This window comes from Uloborus diversus, chromosome 1 (assembly GCF_026930045.1).
Source record: "Uloborus diversus isolate 005 chromosome 1, Udiv.v.3.1, whole genome shotgun sequence".
Taxonomy (NCBI): Eukaryota; Metazoa; Arthropoda; class Arachnida; order Araneae; family Uloboridae; genus Uloborus; species Uloborus diversus.
In genome coordinates, this window is record NC_072731.1 from 231380659 (window position 1) to 231400816 (window position 20158).

Below are 20158 nucleotides of genomic sequence, written 5' to 3' on the forward strand. Positions count from 1 at the left end.
TATTCCTTAAGTTTTCAATTTGCATTGTAGCCATTTGTTCAATACCTCTATAATTTATAATTCGGTAATATTTCATTCAATATCATTATAATTCAGTATCAGTAGTTCAATAATTTATAAATTTATTTATGCATAAATTTACAATGCCATTTTTATTAATTTACAAATGAATTAATGGAATACTTGGTTTAACTCCTTACAAAAAAAGGATAAACATTAAACTTTATTTTTCTTTCATAAATTAAAAAACCATCACAATAAAGATCTAGAAATCTAAAATAATTTTAAAATTATTACAGACTGTAAATGCAACAATAAATATAGAATGCTAAAAACCATAAATGAAAGACTCAAATGTAAGCAATTTTCCCCAGCAGGAAAACTTTTTATAATACCATGGCCTTGTATGTTTGTTCTTTTCAGTAAACAAAACACATTTCTTTAGCTCGGAACGAAGTTTGGCATAACTTGCAAAAAAAGAACATTTCTTCATTAAAATGCACATGCTTTGATCTTTCAGTTACAACTCGTTCCATTCACAAACTTGAGTACTGACTTCTTAAAAGTTAAGTTGTTGAAGTTCAGGATCATTTTTTCTTAGTTTTTTTCTTTATAATAGTCTTCTTCCCTCGAATAATATCGGCTGCTTTTTCTCCGATCATTATACAAGGTGCATTTGTGTTTCCGGATACAATTTCTGGCATTATTGAAGCGTCCGCTACTCTCAGACCATGGACACCCTTCACCCTGAAATGGAGAAAAATCCATTATTTTTGATGAAGGAAAGACTATTTTTTAGAGCAAATTAATGTTTTTTCAATAATGGTATTAGTTTACATCCATTGCGATAGAGTAAGAGCTTTTCAGATGCTCATTATAGTACGTCATGGATTCTGTATTAACATGAGCTTGTTGCAAATCGCTTTTTTTATTCATTGGTTGTCATTAATTTCTTTATTAAATACTAGTGGTACCCGCTCGGCTTTGCCCGTAATAGAAAAATTAAAAGGTCTTTTGGTTCGCCTGTATATTTACAAATAATGGATGGTGAATTTTCTCGCCAATTGGCTTGTACCCAAGTTACGGTTCCACGTTATGATAATTTCATTTCTCGCCAATTGGCCTGTACCCATGTTACGGTTCCACGTTATGATAATTTCGTAATTTACTCGTCCATCTTATGATAATTTTGTTCTTAAAATTGGAATAGAAAAAGAACCACAACGAATTTTCGAAACATCACTTCGAAGTGCACACCCCCATGCTAGAAACTAACTTTGTGCCAAATTTCATGAAAATCAGCCGAACGGTCTAGGCGCGTCACAGAGATCCGGACAGAGAGAGATCCTGACAGAGAGACTTTCTGCTTTATTATTAGTAAAGATCAGTTTTAGCTAAAAGACTGACTGACTGCTTGTTCTGATATCTTGTATGATAGAGTAATCCACAGTTTATGAGATAACCATACAACAGTCAATTGCAGCCGACTATTTTACACTGTCGTATCTGGTATTGGTTTAACAAAACTCCTTTTTAATGAAATTCGCTAACCAATCATACAACGAATAAAAAAATTTAAAAACCACAAATTTTAATTTAAACTACAGTAAGAGGTAAAAATATTTCGGAAAAGAATTATGAAAAATATTTTCTCTGGAGGTTGCTGAAAATTTCTGAAAAACTCCAACATTATGCCACAATTTTTCTTCCCTGAGTTATTTATTATTTTACACGAAGAATCATTTTGAAGAATGTTATATGTTTCAAAAGGTTATATTCAAAGCTTATAAAATATTTAAATTATGTATCCTTCAGTTGAAAATTGTTATTATGAAGTTTAATTTTCTTAAGAGTAGGGTAGAACAATTGAACCTTTCGAGTTCTCTGAAGGAAAAACATGATAAAAAGACTATCTAATTTTTTAGGCACATATTTTTTTGATTAGAATTAAAATTCTAAAAACGCAAATACACAAAACATAGTTGAACATCTTAGCACTTTTTTTTTTTTTTGCCTCACTTAAAGGCATAAATGTTAAAATGCTTTTATGAGCCTGGAAAACAGTTCCTTTTTCAAAAATGAGCTTTTATTATCATAACTACATAAAGCTATCATCTAAAGCTCATTGGTGTTACAATAAGATAAGCTCTCCAACAAATTATCTTACCTTAAATGAGGGTCTACCACAGTCGTCGGATCCCAGACATTTCCCATCTTGCAAGTACCAGTTGGATGATATAAAGTAGCCGTATACGTTCTCGCCAAGCATGCCAAGAAAGCGTCACTTCCTCTTGGATACTGATCACATCCGGGGAGAGGCGATTCAAAAAGTTTGCCCCCATACTTCTGAATAGCTGGAGTTTTCATTGCTGCTATGCAAATTTTCATAGCTAGGAGAAAGAACATGTAACAGCTTTACTTTCTTTTCTAAGACATCGTACGAGGCTGGATCGAACCAATAACTTTTCAGAAAAATGATTACCAAACGGCACGAAATTGAGGGTCACAGATCTGGACGAAATTCTAGATTTTGGTTAATGCCCACTAGATATGAACCCAGGGGAAGCGGTTTGACTGCATAGGCGCTAGTTTGACTGTAACGGGGGTCCAAAGTTGTTATTTGAGTCCAGAAAAGCAATGGTTTTTCCTTAGAAATTAGACTTTTTTTTTAAACTCTTTTCTGGCATTTGGATTGCAGTATGAGCCAATTACATGCATTCACAACACAGAATAAATCTCCCCCCTCCCCCTCCTTTGTTGTACTGAAAAGTGACGCCGAATGTCTTGGAAGGGTAGATATTGTCCCAAAGCTTCCTATTTCAATAAAACTCCATTGCATTTCTCTGGATTTCTACCAATTAGTGTGGTACAGAAGGCAAAAACTTGAATCACGAATCTGGATGAACTTCTGGATTTAGGTCAATTCGTACTATACAGGGTGTCCCAAAAGGTCGTTTACAAACTTAACATGCTGGTCTGCCATATCATGATGAACAAGATTTACATAGTAACATACGTTCGCAAGCCCTATGCTGGCGCACTACGCACACCAAGTCAAGCACTAACGGATGCAGAACATGTCGCATATTTATTACACAAAGACGATTTTACACAACATTTTAGTTTTCAAGGAAGGCTTATAGCTGTTGTTGAAATGTGCTGCCTTTAACTGTCAGACACCGTCGCAGCGAACGAAGTACCGACCGTCGTAATAACGATCCATTCTGACAAGATTTCTCTGATCGCTGCGTTGTCGTTGCAACGTGATTATGAGAGCTGGCAGGACTAAAATTTTAGCAACTGCTTTAAGCTTTCCTAAAAGACTAAAATGTTGTATAAAACCGTCTTTATATAATAGATATGTGACATGTTGTGCATCCGTTAGTGTCTGACTTTGTGTGCATGAAGTGCGCCAGCATTGCGTTTGCGAACACATGTTCCTATGTAAATCTTGTTCATCATGATATGACAGACCAGCATGTTAAGTTTGTAAACGACCTTTTGAGACACCCTGTATATGAGCCCAGGTAAAATAGTCAAGTGCATATTCTCTAGTTCGGCACCAAGATGGGTCTAAATTTGCTTGTTTGGCTCTGAAACTGCGACAGCGGTTTCTTTGGAATTTTACACTTGGCACAATATTTGCTCTCCGAATATCTGTCGCGTCTCGTTAGTATAATGTAGGAGCAGTGAAATTTACTCTATACTGTGAATGCATTCAGTTATGCGATACTGCAATGCGATATCAAGAAAAGAGTAAGAAAAGGTTTATTTCAAAGGAAAACCATTGCTTTTCTGGAGCCAAACACGAAACTTTGGACCCCCATTACGACCAAACTAGGGCCTATGCAGTCAAACCGCTTCACCTGGGTTCATATCTAGTGGGAATTAACCTAAAACCAAAATTTCGTTTAAATCTGTAACCCTTAAGTTCGTGCCGTTTGGTAGTGAGAAGAAAATATTTCTTTAAGAATACTTACAATCTACCATGGTCAAAATGTCTTGAGGATGAGTCAGGTACTTAGGATCAATTATTGGAGGTTCATAAGGATCTTTCGATCTCAGTTTGATGAAGCCTTTGCTGTGTGGTCTCAATAAAACAGGATTCATAGAGAAAGTATCCCTGAAGACATATGGCTTGTAAAAGGCATCCCAAACCTTGAATTGGAAATTTTATTTGAAAAAAATTTCGCTTGAACTATAACACTGACATGAAATGAAGAACAGATTTCAACTGGAAAGATAACATTTTGAAATTGTCTTTTGCGTTATTTCCAATGGGGTCGTTTCCAAAATTTTAAAAGTATTTTTTTTCTGAAAGAACATGGTTAAAAACATAGGATTTGACCATTTTTTAAACAATTTGAAAAAGTTTAGTATTAAAAAAAATATATTTAAATTGGTGCGCAGACTCATTTTCCCTTTTTACGCTTCTGCACATGACATCACAAGTGATGAAATGCCGTTCACTGATGCCATCAGCGCAGAGTGCAATATGTAATTCGCTTCTTTACTCACATGTACTGGCAATGGTTGATAGCAAGCGTAGAGCGCAATATTTATTCGCTTCTGAATCACGCATAACCTGGAAACGCGGTAGACAGCAAACTTGAGCATTCAGCGCGCCAGTGGAGTGCGCGCCTAATCTCATCAGTTGTGACGTCATAAAGACCATGCCTTATTTGAAAAATCAGGCATTTTAAAAAAGTAATTAAAAACTAAACGTTTTGAAAATAAAACATTTTCCTCGCTCCATGTTATTTATTTTGCTCATTCTATCAACTTCAGTGACTAAAAGTAGTACTTTTGACTGATGGAAACAACCTCATTGTAAGAAAATAAAGACGAGAACATAAGAAACTGTTCTTTTCATTCTGTCTCTTGCCCTAGTCACTCAAATTATTTTCAGAAACGTGCAGAAATAAATAAATTCCATATGACATACCTCTTGGCTAACTCCCATGACCCTCTGAAATGTTTGTCCGCCGTCCGACACGGGACTTCCGGACACAAAATGAATCTCAACGTCTGGCCAGTCCTGCGATACATTCGCGTACTTCGTGTTGATGAATCCTAAAGTTTCAACTCCGCCAAGAGTGGTGAAAGGACCTGGATTTAAGGACCGCAACGTCAATTAACAGAACATTTTGTACATTACACTTAAACAGATAAAAAGGAAAAAATAAATTGAGTATTATTTGAAACAAGAAAACTATTTGTGAGAAATTAAGACTTCAGAACACTTTGTGGTGACAAAATACTATGTGTTTTTTCTCTTTTAACGGGACTGCATATTTTCTCTTGGCCATTTGCAGACCTCTAGAGCATTTGACTAGGAGGGGAGGGCAAAGCGGTGATTTTGTAAAGAGAAAATTCAACTGGAGCGGAAGATCTATCCCAAGAGTCAAAAAAGACTATCATACTTCAAGATACTTCCAGTACTAATAGAAGTGGAGAGTAATTCCACCAAGTATCTTTTATTATTGATGAAGTAGACCAGTTTCCTTTATGAACGTGGTTAATAGCCATTGATGAAAATCACACGGGTTGTCAAAATCTCGTGGCTTTGCAACGGTGAATCTTTGCAACGATATTCGCGTAGCTGTTCAAGGATTGGTACGCATCGAGTTTATCGTAATGATTAATAGATCATTTAAATTTTTTTTAGACATTTATACCACCAAAAAAAGAGGACATCGTGGACTGATGTATAAACTGGCGTCGTGATCTAGATAAGAATAATTCTATGGAAATGATAAATAATGAAATGATCCTCAAAATTCTCCTTGCTGGAAAAACTCGATTTTATTTTTGATATACTCAACGAGCGAGTTGTTTACTTCTAGTCTATACAAAGCTGAAATGATACTTAGAACAAACGTCTACCAAACAAAAATAGTTAGTAATTTTCAATAGATAAAAACTATGAATTTACGTATTACGCAAGAAAAGAAATTTGTTATTTTGCAAAGGTGGTATTCACAGAGCTGTTCAAAGACAGGCAAACAAGTTTCCTTACCACCAAACACCGTCATGATCAATCGATCCTTACTCAATACGGCTATCAATCGATAAATACTTTCTATCAATAGATAAAAACAGTTGTCTCCAGAAAAGCTGGACGAAATTGTTAATACGCGAAAAAAAATAATTTACAACATTAAAAAAAAAAAATCCCCTAACAAAATACAATTCCTTGAATTTTTTAGCGTATCCGTACCTTTAGAAGATGGCTAATTTGTATGCAACACAGAAATGAATTAACTACAAGTTATCTATTAAAACTCACCTCTACCAAACAGAATAAAATTGTTTATGTCCATGAGATTGATGATACGGGGCTGCACAATCGACAGAGGTTTGTTTATAAGTACGTGCATTCCTCCAGGATAAATGTGGTCTTGTAGATTGTATCCAACGGGAAGATCAGCAATCACGGGGATCTAAAGTTTTGAATGCAAAGACACATTGAATAAATAAATTTTCTAAAATTTCCTCTAAGTACTTTATCAGTAAAACAGAAGTATCTCATGAGACTTCAAGAAAACAATTACGCAAAATTTGGAAAGCAACTTCAATGTCCATCCTATTAGATAAAGATGTGGTATTATACTTAAAATTTTGGCCTCGATGTAATCTAACTTGATTAGTCTCTTTTTTATCTTAATTGGGTGGATAAAGAGTATTTTCTTGTGTGAAACATAAATTTCAATGTGCAAAAGGGGGAAAAGGAACTATCTACGTTTAGAAAATAGTGATATTTATTACCGGACTTTAATTTCCTCCTTGATGCAACAAGCGTATACATGTGTCTTAACAATTCACGCCGGAAAGACGAGCCTTGTTCAGATAAGTTTTTATCGAAACTGCTAAGACGTGCCTGTATGTTGTCAGAAAAGTACTGCAGAATGACTTGCGTGGCACGTCACGGTTCGACATTTGCTTTTTTAACCCTCGACACACAAAGGAAGGGGGTTATAAGTTTGACGCGTCTCCGTGTCTGTGCATCTGGTCTGGCACTCTAGCGCCTAAACGGATGGACCGATTTTGGAAAAAAAAATTTATTCGACAGGAGATTTGATCGAGAGTGTTCTTAGCTAGGTTGCGTCTTCGGATGACATTAGTTATTGACGATATTAATCGAAAACCTCTGAAAGGTTTTTCGTGATTTTTGCAGTGAAAACACATTTAAAAATTTAAAAATTTATTACCAAAAGAAAGAGTTATTTCTTCTGTGTCAGATAGGATGTGTTGGAACTTCCATGTTATATAGAATTCGAGTTACGGAGAAGCCTTTATTCACGCAATTAGTAACTGAATTTATTGTTGGCCGACAAGGAAAGAAAACGCAATGATTTGAAATTTTTACCTGTTGCTGGTTTCGATTTGTTAACAAATCAATTTCTTGTAGTTTAATTTTAATAGTGCGAGGCTTTGAAAAGAAGTTTCAATTTTCCCTCTTGATTGTACATTTGCCACTCAGTCGAGGTTTTTTAAAATTTTTAATTTTAGTTACTTACTGTAAGGAAACTGAATGTCTGACATCCAGGTGCGTTAGTTTTATGCGATTACTTGTGGAAGAGTACTCACAGAATGATGTTGGACTTAAGAGTGCGCTAACTCTGAATTTCCAAACTAATTTAATAAGGGATGGCTAAGCAAGTAAATGTTAATTGATAGCATAGCTTTCATTAAATATCCTTCGTATTCATGTGTGCAGGAATTCCGAGTTTTACTTTGTCCAGGGACTCACAATTCATACTCGGTAGGGGAAAGAAGGGTAAGATGACGAATTTAATTTATATAACTCATATTTAAGTACTTTTTGAGACTTATCAGCTGTCTAACAAAGTTCATTCCAAGGAATGTCGGAACGGTTTGTTTAGCGATCTGTAACTACCAAGATGGGTGTTCCTTGCTCGTGCTTGCAATTTTTTGACTTGACGTCAGGGATTATTCGAGAACATTAAGTTTTATGTATTTCTTCCACTTATCCTTTGATAAATGCGTCGTAAGTTAAAGAATAATCATTGGTGTAGGATGTTGACGATAATCTACGGTACAGAGAAACTCAAACCGAAAATTGCAGAATGGGTAATGTAAGATGACGAATGGCTGGGCGGGTAAGGTGACGATAGATTGCTCATCATTTGAAATTACCTCATTAGGTTGTTGAGTACGTTACTTATTTGAATAAAACCCTGAACATTACCATTCGTGCAGATAAAGATTTTCCAGATTCGTAAACTACTGATGCATTTGGTACCAAAAAAAATAAAATAAAGAATGCTCAAGTCATCGACTCTCCCATTTTCTCAGAGCTTCATCCAGACCCAACCAAGTGGTCAAGACTACCTTCGTAGATTGGAAATTCTTCAAATGTCCTCCTATAACCACCAAGTTCCTTTTGACACTTGTTCTGCAGCTCCCTATACTTATTCACCTCTGTCTTTATTACCAATGACCTTCAACAAAACATAGAAACAAAGGAAGAAGCTGTCTTCTCGAAAATTCTGTGCTCAACTATGTAGAAAACGCTACATCGAACCCCAGGCAGTTTTTGCGACTATTCTTCAACAGTCAGCAAATTCCTTGATATGTACTCCACAGGTCTTCATCTGCTCAGTATTTTCTCCATCTCAGAAGAGTATATTAACACACAATCAGGAAAGAAAAGAAGTTACTTATTTCAAGCTTTTGAGTCGAAATTGGTAAGAAATAGTCAAATGTCAGCAGGTTTGGCGGCTTTATGAACCTTACAGATCATCAAGATCGCGTGACATCTATAATGACGTCATCCAACATTAGAGTTAAACAGAAACGTCCTTTAGGTAGAAACATGCATACATAACTAAATATAAATAGATCCAGATGGATTTTGATAATTAGAGATACCTGCAAATTTTATCGCTGCACCCCCCCCCCCCAAATAAATAAATAAATAAATAAAAATAACTATTTTAACCGCTAAGTGTGTTAACAGGGAAAACTTCTTGAAACTCGCAAAAAGCGTATAAATCACGGTATTGATGTATATACATTACTTGAACAGCTATTACCTCAGCAAGAACCCTCATTTTCTAACACCCTCCTGCCTCCATTTAGGAGTTCCGCATTAAATCTCTTATTAAGTTGAATAATAAATGAAGCACAAATAGGAGTTCTAGACAACGTTTGTTAATTGGTTTAATTTGTGAAACTTTTTTTTTAGCCTGTCACTTTCGCTTGTTTAATTCTATTTCTTACAACAAATACTTTTTGCAATAATTCACGGAACCCACGCTGTGTAACGTTGATGCAGTCGAAATTATTTATCGCTTAACAGTCTTGGAGCAAATAATAGCTAAACGGATGTGTTTTGTCATCTACCGTTTACTACGATGAACCTTCAACAAGAATAACAAATATTTAAAAACGCAGGCCGCCTTAATATTGTTAGAGATTTATTAATTTTTACACGCTTGCTGCTTCGCGCATTTATTAGGAAATCTCAGTCAGCACAGTGTAAAGGTATTGCAGGACTTTTTTTTTTGTTTTAACTGCTTAACAACTCGCACATTAAAGTATTTTAACCCTCCAGAACTCACGCCGTGAGAAAGAAAAAAAAAACCACACCAATAAAAAATTAAACTTTTAAAAACTTTCATAAAATACTATTGTTTTGTGTAACACTAGATGTTTTGAATGCACTAAATGATATACTTCGAGCTACAAAGCAAATTAGTGGGATGAGAAAAAATTTCAGGTAGTGAGTTCCAGAATACTTTAGAACCGGATGATCGGAAAATGAGTATACCATTTGAAAAATTATTAGATTAAATAATGTATGCAGATAGGTAAAAAATTGACGCACGTTTGAAATGACATATGGGGCTTCATTGTAACCACGGAAAAAAATATGTTCGGGACATTGGCGATGAATATTTTCTTCTCGCTTCCCTATTGATATCGTTCGATCACGGTAGACTGTCGACTTCTCCCCAGAAATAATAACCCCAACATTATTCCGTGTATTATTATTTTTTCAAATGTATACTCGCTATCTGATCACCGGCTACATTTACGATATGGTCCTGAAATCACTAACAATTGTTCAGACCCATATCGCATTTTATACTTTCGGGCACATAAAACCCATGTGGTATGAACGGAAAGTTTAATCTCAGTCACCGAGGACGGACGTGGACTGAATGGAAGGTTCAGTGTCGATCACCGATGACGGATGTGGCCTGAACAGAAAGCTTAGTGTCAATCACCGATTACGGACGTGGTCTGAACGGAAAGTTTAGTGTCAGTCACCGATGACGGACGTGGCCTGAACGGAAGGTTTAGTGTTAGTCATCGGTGATTGACGGGACAGCTTATGCGTTGAGCTGGATCTAAACAAGAATTCATAATTTTCAATGAAACTGCACCGAAAGCTATCTCACCAACCCCTAGTTCTTGAAGATGATGCCTCGGACCAATTCCTGACAACATGAGGAGTTGAGGTGTGTTGATTGCTCCAGCCGAAAGTATTACTTCCTTTCGTACGTTTACTGTGTACGTGATTCTCAATCTGTCGAATTGCACAGCACGAGCCCTTTTCAATGGGTCGAAGTAAATCTGGAAAAGAATATGCAGATGTGAGAGAACATGTTTGTTGTGTGAGTCTATAACTGCAATCGGTAGTGCATAACAGGAGCAGCACCTCATTTCCTGCTTCATTCAACTTTATTAATCATTAAATGCCCAATTTTTGAAAAACGCAACAAAAAAACTTTGCCTTTTACTTGTTGTTTAAATCACGGGGAAAAAATGCTTAAAATTTCATTTTATTTTAAGTATAGTTTATAAAAAAAATGGCCACATTGGACATGACCTGAAAAATACTAATACCTTATCGTCAGATACAAACGTTGAGAAATAAAGCAGTACTCAAACAGTTATTCATCATATCTGTACTTTGGAACAACACCAACGTCGAAAAGATTAGTTTTATAAAAAAAAAGGTGGTAACGTTTAACTTTTTTTGCAGCCCAAACTTCACGCCTGAAGCCAGCGAAAATTTGAACACTTCAAAAGGCTGTCTCACGCTATCTTAGGATTGCACACATAATTTAGAATTGTCTCAATTGTGCTTAAATTAAATATGACATTGGTTTTCAAAGCGCTAAATAAAATTGCCGACTGCTGAAAAAGGAAAGATTATTCAATTTAGGTAACTGAATATTATGATTCAAATCTAGAGTACTGCATCACATTGATTGTTGCTCGACCGAAAGGTTTATTACTTAGTTATAATTCTATTAAATTAGATCAAAATGTAGCTGTTACGCTAAAGTAAAGATAAAATAACAAGTAACAGCCATTTCTGGACATACACAAATTTGTACAACAAAACGTACAAACAGCAAAAGAGAAAAAAAACCTATTTTAATTTTTCATCAAAACTACTGCTGCTATCAACATGTTAAAAATTAATACAGGACTTCAATGTGTATCTTGTTGGTTATTGTCAACAACAAAGAATTAATTTTATTCTGATAGTGTTTTAGAAGACTAAATTAGATGTATTACCAAAACGAAGCAGTAAAAAGCAAAGGTATGCAAGTGCCAAAACTACAAATTTGGAGAAAACCAGAACAGCATTAGAAAATTACAGCATTAGAAAATGACAACACTGTTTTGGGGCAAGAAATGATGCTAGTAGCCCTGGTGGGTGCCGATACAGAATGATTTAGACAAACATTTCAATGAAAGCCTTCCTAGGATCTGAACTTAAGCGCGATTTGCTGGAAACTTTAAAAAATCCACTTGCATCCCTTTGCTTCTCTGCCTCACATGAAAAGATGCGTTATTTAAGGAAAAGAAATAACGGAGCTTTTTTGGTCGAGATTTAAGACTGTTTACATTTTTGAAAGTATTAAAAGTGCAAATTAAGATGAGGTAAATATCTACTTGCTTTTGTTACATGTGCAAAGACGACGATGTCTAAATTTGGTCTTCCTCTCGTCGGGTTGAGGAAGGCTTTTGATGTGCTGCAGCGAGCACCTCTGCGAATCGTGCCTTGAGGAATCATCCATCCTGTAACAGAAAGTCAATTCTATAAGCGGTATTTCTTTTCTTTCTACTATTATTCCAATGCAAAAACCGCAAAATGGACAAATTGCAAAACCATATATTCCAGAGACAGGATACCATATTATGTGTTTGTATAACATGGTGTACATTTTAAGCCCCTTCAGTCGAAATTATGAAATACTTAACCAAAAATGTTTTTATTTGGTAGCTCTACGGTAAAGATTATCTTATAGACAAAATTTCATGTTTGTAGATAAAAAATTAAAAGAATTATGATGCGTCCAATATTCCGGCCATACATTTTTGAAATACGTATTTGATAAAAACGTTGAAACATCAAACAAACTTCATTGTATTTGTTCTCCAAACAATATTAAAACATAATAAAAGCATTTGAAATGATCAATAAAAGACTATATTTTGAAAAAAAATCAGACAAAAAGCCTCGCCTTTGCGACGAGAACACATCGCTCATTTGGAAGAAGAATGCTACTATACAAAATTTATTTATTTATTTATTTATTTTTTTGCTTAAAGGCCTTCAAAGAAAGTTAACTTCTTTGGAAAATGACAGATTTTTTTGTTCGAATATTCATTTCTTCGTATGGTTATAGTGCCCAGAAAAAGTAGTGTGCCGACCGGCGCTTTTTCCCCCGCGATTCTTGGAGACAAATTGTATGAAAACCGCTAGAAGGCAGTGCGGTCGAGGTGCACGTTCAATTTCGCGGTGTTTACATTAGTAGACGCGGGATTTTGTTACAATTTAGCTCCGCGTTTCTCTTTTTTACCTTTATTTCGTGAATATTTCATGAAACAGCGTTTAAGGCTTTTAATGGAGGCATCAAAGTTGAACATTAGAAGAAATAAAGCTTTATCTTGTTTCGTACCAGGGTGCAAAAGTGGATACAAAACATTCAAGGAAAAAGTTACGCTTTTTAGCAGATGAAGAAAAACTAAAGTGGAATTCGTTAATTCCCAGGTTAGATAAAGTTTTTGATAAATATTGCTCAATTTATGCTCTGCATTTCGAAAAACATTTTATTGAAACGCATAATGAGCATATTATAAATGGTGAGGAAGTTTTGATTCCCCGGGGAAAACTTTTTTTAAAAGACGAGGCAATTACGACAATTTTCCCAAATCTGCCAACATACTTTACTAAAAAATTACCAAAGAAAAGGTCCATCAGGAATTATGCAGTTAAAAAAATGTTCCCTGTTTGAAAAAAATAAAACTTTATCTTTCCGCAGATGAAACTGAAATAACCACGTATAAATCTATCATAAATGAAATTGTTCATATTAATTTGCCTAACGAATATTGAGTTTGTATGAAATTTAAAAAATCTCCAAATATTGTAGTTTTTGTACATAATGAAAATTATGTGGAAAATAATATTGACGATAAAAAGATCATTATTGAAGTAGACACGAAGACAAGGATGTTTTCAAAACAAAATTTTACCCAATTGACTCTGAAAATTTGATACTTATATTTTAAGGCAAATGTATTATCAATCGAGATGGCTTAGGGCGCAGTTTGTTGTTGTTTTTAATGCCACTTGGGAGACTCAAGCCCCATTCATGTAGCCAGCATGAGTTTAAAGCTGAAAGGAGCGACTCCTGAGTCAATGAGGCCCCTAAATGAGAAAGTGTCCGACTTGGGCACGGTATATGGTGGTACCACTTCTACAGTTTATAGGTCTGGAGAATAGGTTGGAAATCTCCAGCATTGCTACGCCTGGTAACTGTTAGCGACCGATCATAAGACTTTCGGACAAACGGAATCAACGAGCACGTAAGTTACATTTAAAAAAAAAGTTTTTTTTCCTTTAATTTCAGCCTTTTAAAATCCTGTACAAAATTGATAATTATTGTTATCGTCCCTCGTTATCGCGATAAAAGGTATTTAAGTCTCCCGAAATTTTAAGAAAAGTGGCAAATTTAAACATATGGCGGGGGATTGAAGGTACCAATTTCTCACAGACGATTTCCTCGTCTGCATGTGACAGGACATCCATATCTACAGAGCGAGAGAAAGATGTCTGTCCCCATCGAAACTCGCTAAATTTGGAGCAACGAGACTCGCTTTTCTTAAAATTCCCATAGGTTTTAAAATTTCATATGTCGACAACAGGAAAATATTTTTTGCGTCCAAAAACCTGTATCACAATGTTCTTTTGATAGCTACCTATTTAGATTTTTTAATTGTAACACTGTCATGTTGTTTCCTGATCAGGGGTAGGGAGATTCAGAAGCTGCGCTTCCTTTTAAAATAAAATTTTAAAGCTATCATAAGCAATGTTAGACAAAGGAGAGGGACGAGGAGGTTCCCCATTTGTTTTTAGTTTTTAAGGATACATTTCTTTCGCTATTTTACAGATGAGATAAAAGATAAAAATGCATAAATACTTTTTTTTTGACAATGATAACGTCAGATTCAAAAACTACTTCTATTTTGATAATTATCGACAACAAAAACGTTTGCTGACATGTTCTAAAGATCGTTGTAAAAATAAGCTAACTATCAGTTTGACGTTGATAAGTATTACCGAAAATTCAACAAATAATCAAGCCAGCTGTTTGCCAATTGCAGTTATTTGCAAATTAGTATGTATATGTGATCGGAGCAAGTGGCCCTATTATTTTTTTTAATGTAAGGAAAGTCCTTGAAAATTAAAAAAAACAGGTCGGAGTCAGTAGGTTTTTCAAGCGACTCCGACTGAGAAGCTCTGATAATTTTAATTAGCTTCAAGAATTTAGAAGCAGTTTTATTTTGAAACTAGCGGTACCCGCACGACTTTGCCCGGAGGAGAAACTTAAAAGGTAATTTGATTAACCTGTATATTTACAAATAATGGACGTTGGGCTCCGACAATTGGTTATGACAAATGATTCCTCCCCCCCCCCCCCATTTTTTACGTAAGATTCCATTTCGTTTTTCAAAATGATAAAATAACAAATCTTGGAATCGTTATTAAATTCACATTATCAAATTAAACCTTTTGCGTAAAGAAATAGTTACTGAAAAGTTAGAATCTAAGCTGAATGAATTTTCGACATTTTTTTTTGTTTTGATGTAATATTAATTACAAATAAAACATGCCATACACAATGAGACTCTTATTATATTTTACACTATAAATTCTTTGTAAAACAAATAAAAAACATCTTATCCTAACGCGTTTCTTACCTTCCAGACGCAAATGGAACATAATCTCTGCCAAAATCACTTGACCGCGCAATTTCTACTCGGGACCCTCACGTATTTAATGAATGGCCCCTTATAGTCTACTATTTTCATTGAAGATAAATTAGCATAAGGTAATTTTATACGCTTCAAAAAATAAATGAAACACCCATGTAACAATTAGCACTTATTACAGAATTTGTCTTTCGTGCAGAAATAAGTTCAATCCGAAAAACGGGGCTTTTCAACTGCGAAATCAGCATTCAATCGCTGATTTAAAACGAGTCTGATTGAGAAGCATAACGTACTCCTCGAGCGCAGCGCCATCTGGATTTTCCCCAGATCTGACCTCACTTTTTCCCCGTCGATCGGCACACTACTCTTTCTAGGCACTGTAGTATTGTGATACTCTTCTTCCAAATGAGCGACATGGTTGGAAAAATGAGCCATTATTAAACTCCCAACCCCTATCTGTTAGTATTGTCAATCCCAAAACAAAACCTTCTGGCACAGATAATAAGCAGTCAACTGCAGAAAAATCAATTTAATCAATTATTAAATCATTAACAGCTGTTTAAAGCTCATTTTCGGTACACCGGACACCAGGTCTGAAAGGGTTTTTAACTATTCAATTACAGAAGATATGATGCAACAAAAGATACTTGAGAAGAGTACCTAAAATGTGAATCGAAAGCTAACACATTCCTATATTTGTTGAACAGTAAAAGTAACAATAAGAAATAATGTACAATTGCACAAAAAAAAAAAAAAAAAAAGGATTACTGTATACATGTCTTTCGGGGTTGCAAGGAACTCCGTTTTCAATTCAAACTAAGTGAGTTTTCGGATAAAATGGCATCCGACATAAGCTCCCATACTTTGCATTGAAAAAGAAAACGCCAAAACACGTGTACGCAATAATCTGCAATTCTTGTGCAATTATATATTGTGTTTTCTTATTGTTAAGTATATTTGTGTTAAAAAGTGAAAGATACAAGCTACAACGTTTAAGTGCATATTTGCAAAAATTAGTTTAAAGATATTTTTAATGCTACATATTTATAACATCTTTTGTGTTCCTATTGTGTCATTTGATTAGTTTGTAACTGTTTAATAGGTTGATTGATTTTTTCTCTATTTTTACTATTTAAACTATATTGCTCCTCAAACTTCGCTTTTGTTGAATGCCTTTACGTCAACGCACTCGCATGCTTTTGAATTGAAAATTGGGTCCCCTGTTACTCCGAAGCAAGTGTCGAGATTTTTTAAAAACAAATTTGTAATTTTCTTATGCTCTTTAAATATTACATTTTTATTAATTATATGCATTATCATGTTAGGAAAGTCTTATAAATAAAGTTTTTTTTTTACACAACATTGTTTTTTTAGGAAGTTTTATGTCTTAAAGCAGAATAAAATGGTCGAAGAGATTCCGTAAATTGAAAAATGAGAAGCAAAATGCCATGGAAATCAGAGCAGAAGTACTTAAAACATAATCAGAGTGGTGTACTCTATTGCTGCGGATGCATCAAGGATGCCAAAAACTGTTTTAACGCGGAGAAATGAAATGCATGACATTTATTTAGAACAATCCATCATCTGAATTTAGAACAACTTGATTTTAATTCAGAAGTCAATCTAATCGAAAAGAAATAAATTAGGCTTAGAAAAAGTGGAAGAACCTATTTATAAAAGAATGAATATTTCAGATGGTATGCGAACAATTAAAATTGGAACCCACTGGATAAACTTTGTAAAAAATTCAAGTAAATCGTCTAAAAGGTTGTACTGGAAAACAAATCTGATGAAAATTAAATAGTAATGTACCGCAATGATGAATCCTAAGATTTGTTGTTGATTAGTATATGTAAGGATTTATTTTTTTTTGTTTCAAAAGAAAAATTCCGATGATTAGCATGTAAATGAATAAATAATAATATAGGCGCACAGAGTAGTCTTTCTGAAGTAATTAACCGAAATTAGACTCGCAATTGTTGTTTGATAGATAACTGAATCTGTAACTTTACTTTTAAACCACGTACCTGTTTGTCTAGCTCCATTTATATCAATATTAGGATATCCAATAGTTAAACCAGCTTCTACATAACTCTGAGCCAATGGAGTAGCATGTGGAGGAGTAGATACTGTCAGATAACCTCCTGTTGCATGATAACCTGAAAAGTTTGCACTAAATAAATGAGTGAAATTTTCTATAAAAATTTCAAATTTCTAGTTGTAACTGAAATAAAACGGTTAAACATGTTTTAGTTTGATACATTTGTTTGGAAATAGTCTAATTTGCTTCACGCTAGCACTGAGTATAACGCTTCATAAACCTATGTGTATCCCAGGGGTGCCCACCTGGGGGGGGGGGTGAGGGGGTCATGAAGCAGACTGCGCTTTTGAAATTTTTAGGGGGCGTGTTTTGAGGGTTATTTTTCTCATATTGCTTTTGGGGGGAGGGTCTTCGTGAAATTTAGGGCGAGGTTGCACCCATGTTTGTAGAGGAGTAGACACCCTTGTGTAACCTCATATGCAATGTCAATTTAAAATGAAACAGATTACAGAAAAGGCTTCATCGTCGTAAACATTAAGTTTTGCAGCTTCTCTAATTTACTGGTCAGCCGAAGACAGAATAAATGGTAAACTCTTTGTAAGAATTTTATACAATCATTTTGAGTTTAGATAAAAAACCATCTTTCATTGAACTTTTTATAAGCATTCAACCAGTTTGCTAAAAAAAACTAATTACAAAGCTCCCAAAGTTTTTATCTTTAGCATACGACGGAGGAAATGTATTCCACAGATAAACACACTTTTAATCTTATGTTAAATTTACACAGACAAGCTTGACAAATATTGAGATAAAGGTTAGCTCAATTACCTGTATCTACAAGTGACTGATCTCTGTTGTCTTCAGATTTCAGAAAATAAGGAAAGACATCCTTCCAAGACCATCCTTTAGCTCCCAGTCTCTCCCAGTTATCGTAATCCCTCTTGTTTCCTCGAACGTACAGCATGTAGTTTAAGACACTGGATCCACCAAGGACTCGACCTCTTGGCCAACGGCTGCGCTGTAGAAAAACTGAATATTGCTAACGGATAAGGTCACATTTTTGCGCAATGATTAGCTGGTGCTATATAGTTGGCAGTTGGAACCTTATACACAGTTGCGCTATGCTAACCAGCAGGGTCACCGAGAGCCACTGCAGGTCCCATACCAGTTTGGTCACCAGGTCCTCCAGGCCCGTGCTGGGCCTCCGAAGAGGGCGGTGGAAGGCCCAGTTGGGGGGCGCCAATATTTTCAGGTGAATGTTCACACATCTTGGGGGGGAGGGGGGCATTTTTTAGGGAGAAAGATATCGTTTTTATGGGAAAGTTGTTGTTCTCTGCGTGATGATTTTTTTGGATTAACCTTAAGAGGGGGAATGGTAACATGAGAGTGTTTCTGGCAAAATCGCTCCCATATAAGTAGGGAGTGAAATATCCTCACATTTCGGGGGTCCGAGAGTTTCTTCCCCGGAGGAAATTTTAAAAAATAGATATAAAATCCTGCATTTTGAAGCCTTATAAGGGGTAGTTGGAACTACAAAAATATGGGGGGAAAATAGGCAAGCAAAGCTTTTTAAAAGTTATATTCTCTTTTGCAAATTAAGATAATACAACTTAAAAATTGTTTAGGTTCAACAAATCAATGTCAGAGTCAGCAGTCGAAAGAAAGAAAGAGCATTGGAGGAGAAAAGATAATGCACTGCTACTTGCTCACATCGGCTTTCGGTGCAATTAGTTTTTGATCACCCCTCCAACCCACCGACAAATATAACAATGAATTAAATATAGAATGATCAATAATAAAAAATGTTTTAAAATAAATGGTGCACAGATATAGAAAATGGGTAATCAGATAGTAACATAATGATGCTGCCCATTTGGACAGTTCATTACTTAAGTACTTGAAGAGAAATAAATCTAATTATTCTGAAGGGGACTCAAGAGCAGTTAAAAATAATTTCAGGACTTCATTTGCACTTTTCAGTCTGATATTTTAGTACTTGGTTGTATAGTTTAAGAGCCATTGTCTGCAAGGATCAGGCAGGTTGTGATTGTTGACCTTTTCTAATTTTTCTTATTTTCACATATGTTGCTCCTTATCATGAATGTAATGTTTGTGCAAAATATGAGCTTTGCCTGCCTTACCGTTTTCGGGAAATGAAATTTTTAAATTTAGGGGACGTGGCACATTTTTGCGTGTTTTTCAAATTTGCAGATTTTAAAGTTCTTGTTGCTTTAAGCGCCCTTATAATGACATGGATTTTTAAATTCTATACTATTATATGATCTTCTTAGGTACTATTACAGCTGTCAAATCGGTGTCACTACGAGGGCGACGGCCACAAACTCCGTTTAAAAATGACCGAAAATGAATTTTTTTACTACATTCAATGCCAATTTTCTCAAAGCTCCTTCATGATGACACCAATGTTTTTACATAAATTCCTACCTACACTTGCATACATCAAAAATATGTAATAAAATTGGTGTCACTATAAGGGCGCCAGAAGATGTTGGAACTTTTATGTGATAAATTTCACAAAAATGCAAATGTTTAAAATCTAACTACTACTCTCGCCCTCATAGCAGAGATCTGAAACTAATTAAGTTTGATAACCAACATGTTCGTCTAACATATGAAATAAAAAAATCGGTGTCACTCCTATTACTTTCGGAAATATAATCATTCGAAATTAGTATGTTATGGAGTTATTTTAAAAAAGACTTTTCTAATTCGAATGGCTTTTTGCATGGTTTTTTTAAAACTTTAATATAAAATTACAGTAGTGACACCTAAAATAATATGTTCCTAATGCTTTTTACAAAAAAATCTTTATAAAAAGGATTAGAAACA

General features: G+C 35.0%; 1 protein-coding gene across 1 annotated transcript in view; it reads right to left on the bottom strand.

Moving 5' to 3' along the window:
- Positions 1-228: 228 nt before the first annotated feature.
- The window catches only part of LOC129225821 (glucose dehydrogenase [FAD, quinone]-like), a 66344-nt gene continuing 46414 nt past the window's right edge, over positions 229-20158 (bottom strand). The window contains exons 3-11 of the mRNA XM_054860338.1: positions 18137-18326; positions 17295-17426; positions 11945-12066; positions 10435-10605; positions 6290-6443; positions 4946-5109; positions 3981-4158; positions 2168-2390; positions 229-747 (exon numbers count right to left, since the gene is read on the bottom strand). Of these exons, the coding sequence (XP_054716313.1) occupies positions 588-747; positions 2168-2390; positions 3981-4158; positions 4946-5109; positions 6290-6443; positions 10435-10605; positions 11945-12066; positions 17295-17426; positions 18137-18326 (1494 nt within the window). The 3' untranslated portion in view covers positions 229-587. The remainder of the gene's footprint in view (positions 748-2167; positions 2391-3980; positions 4159-4945; positions 5110-6289; positions 6444-10434; positions 10606-11944; positions 12067-17294; positions 17427-18136; positions 18327-20158) is intronic.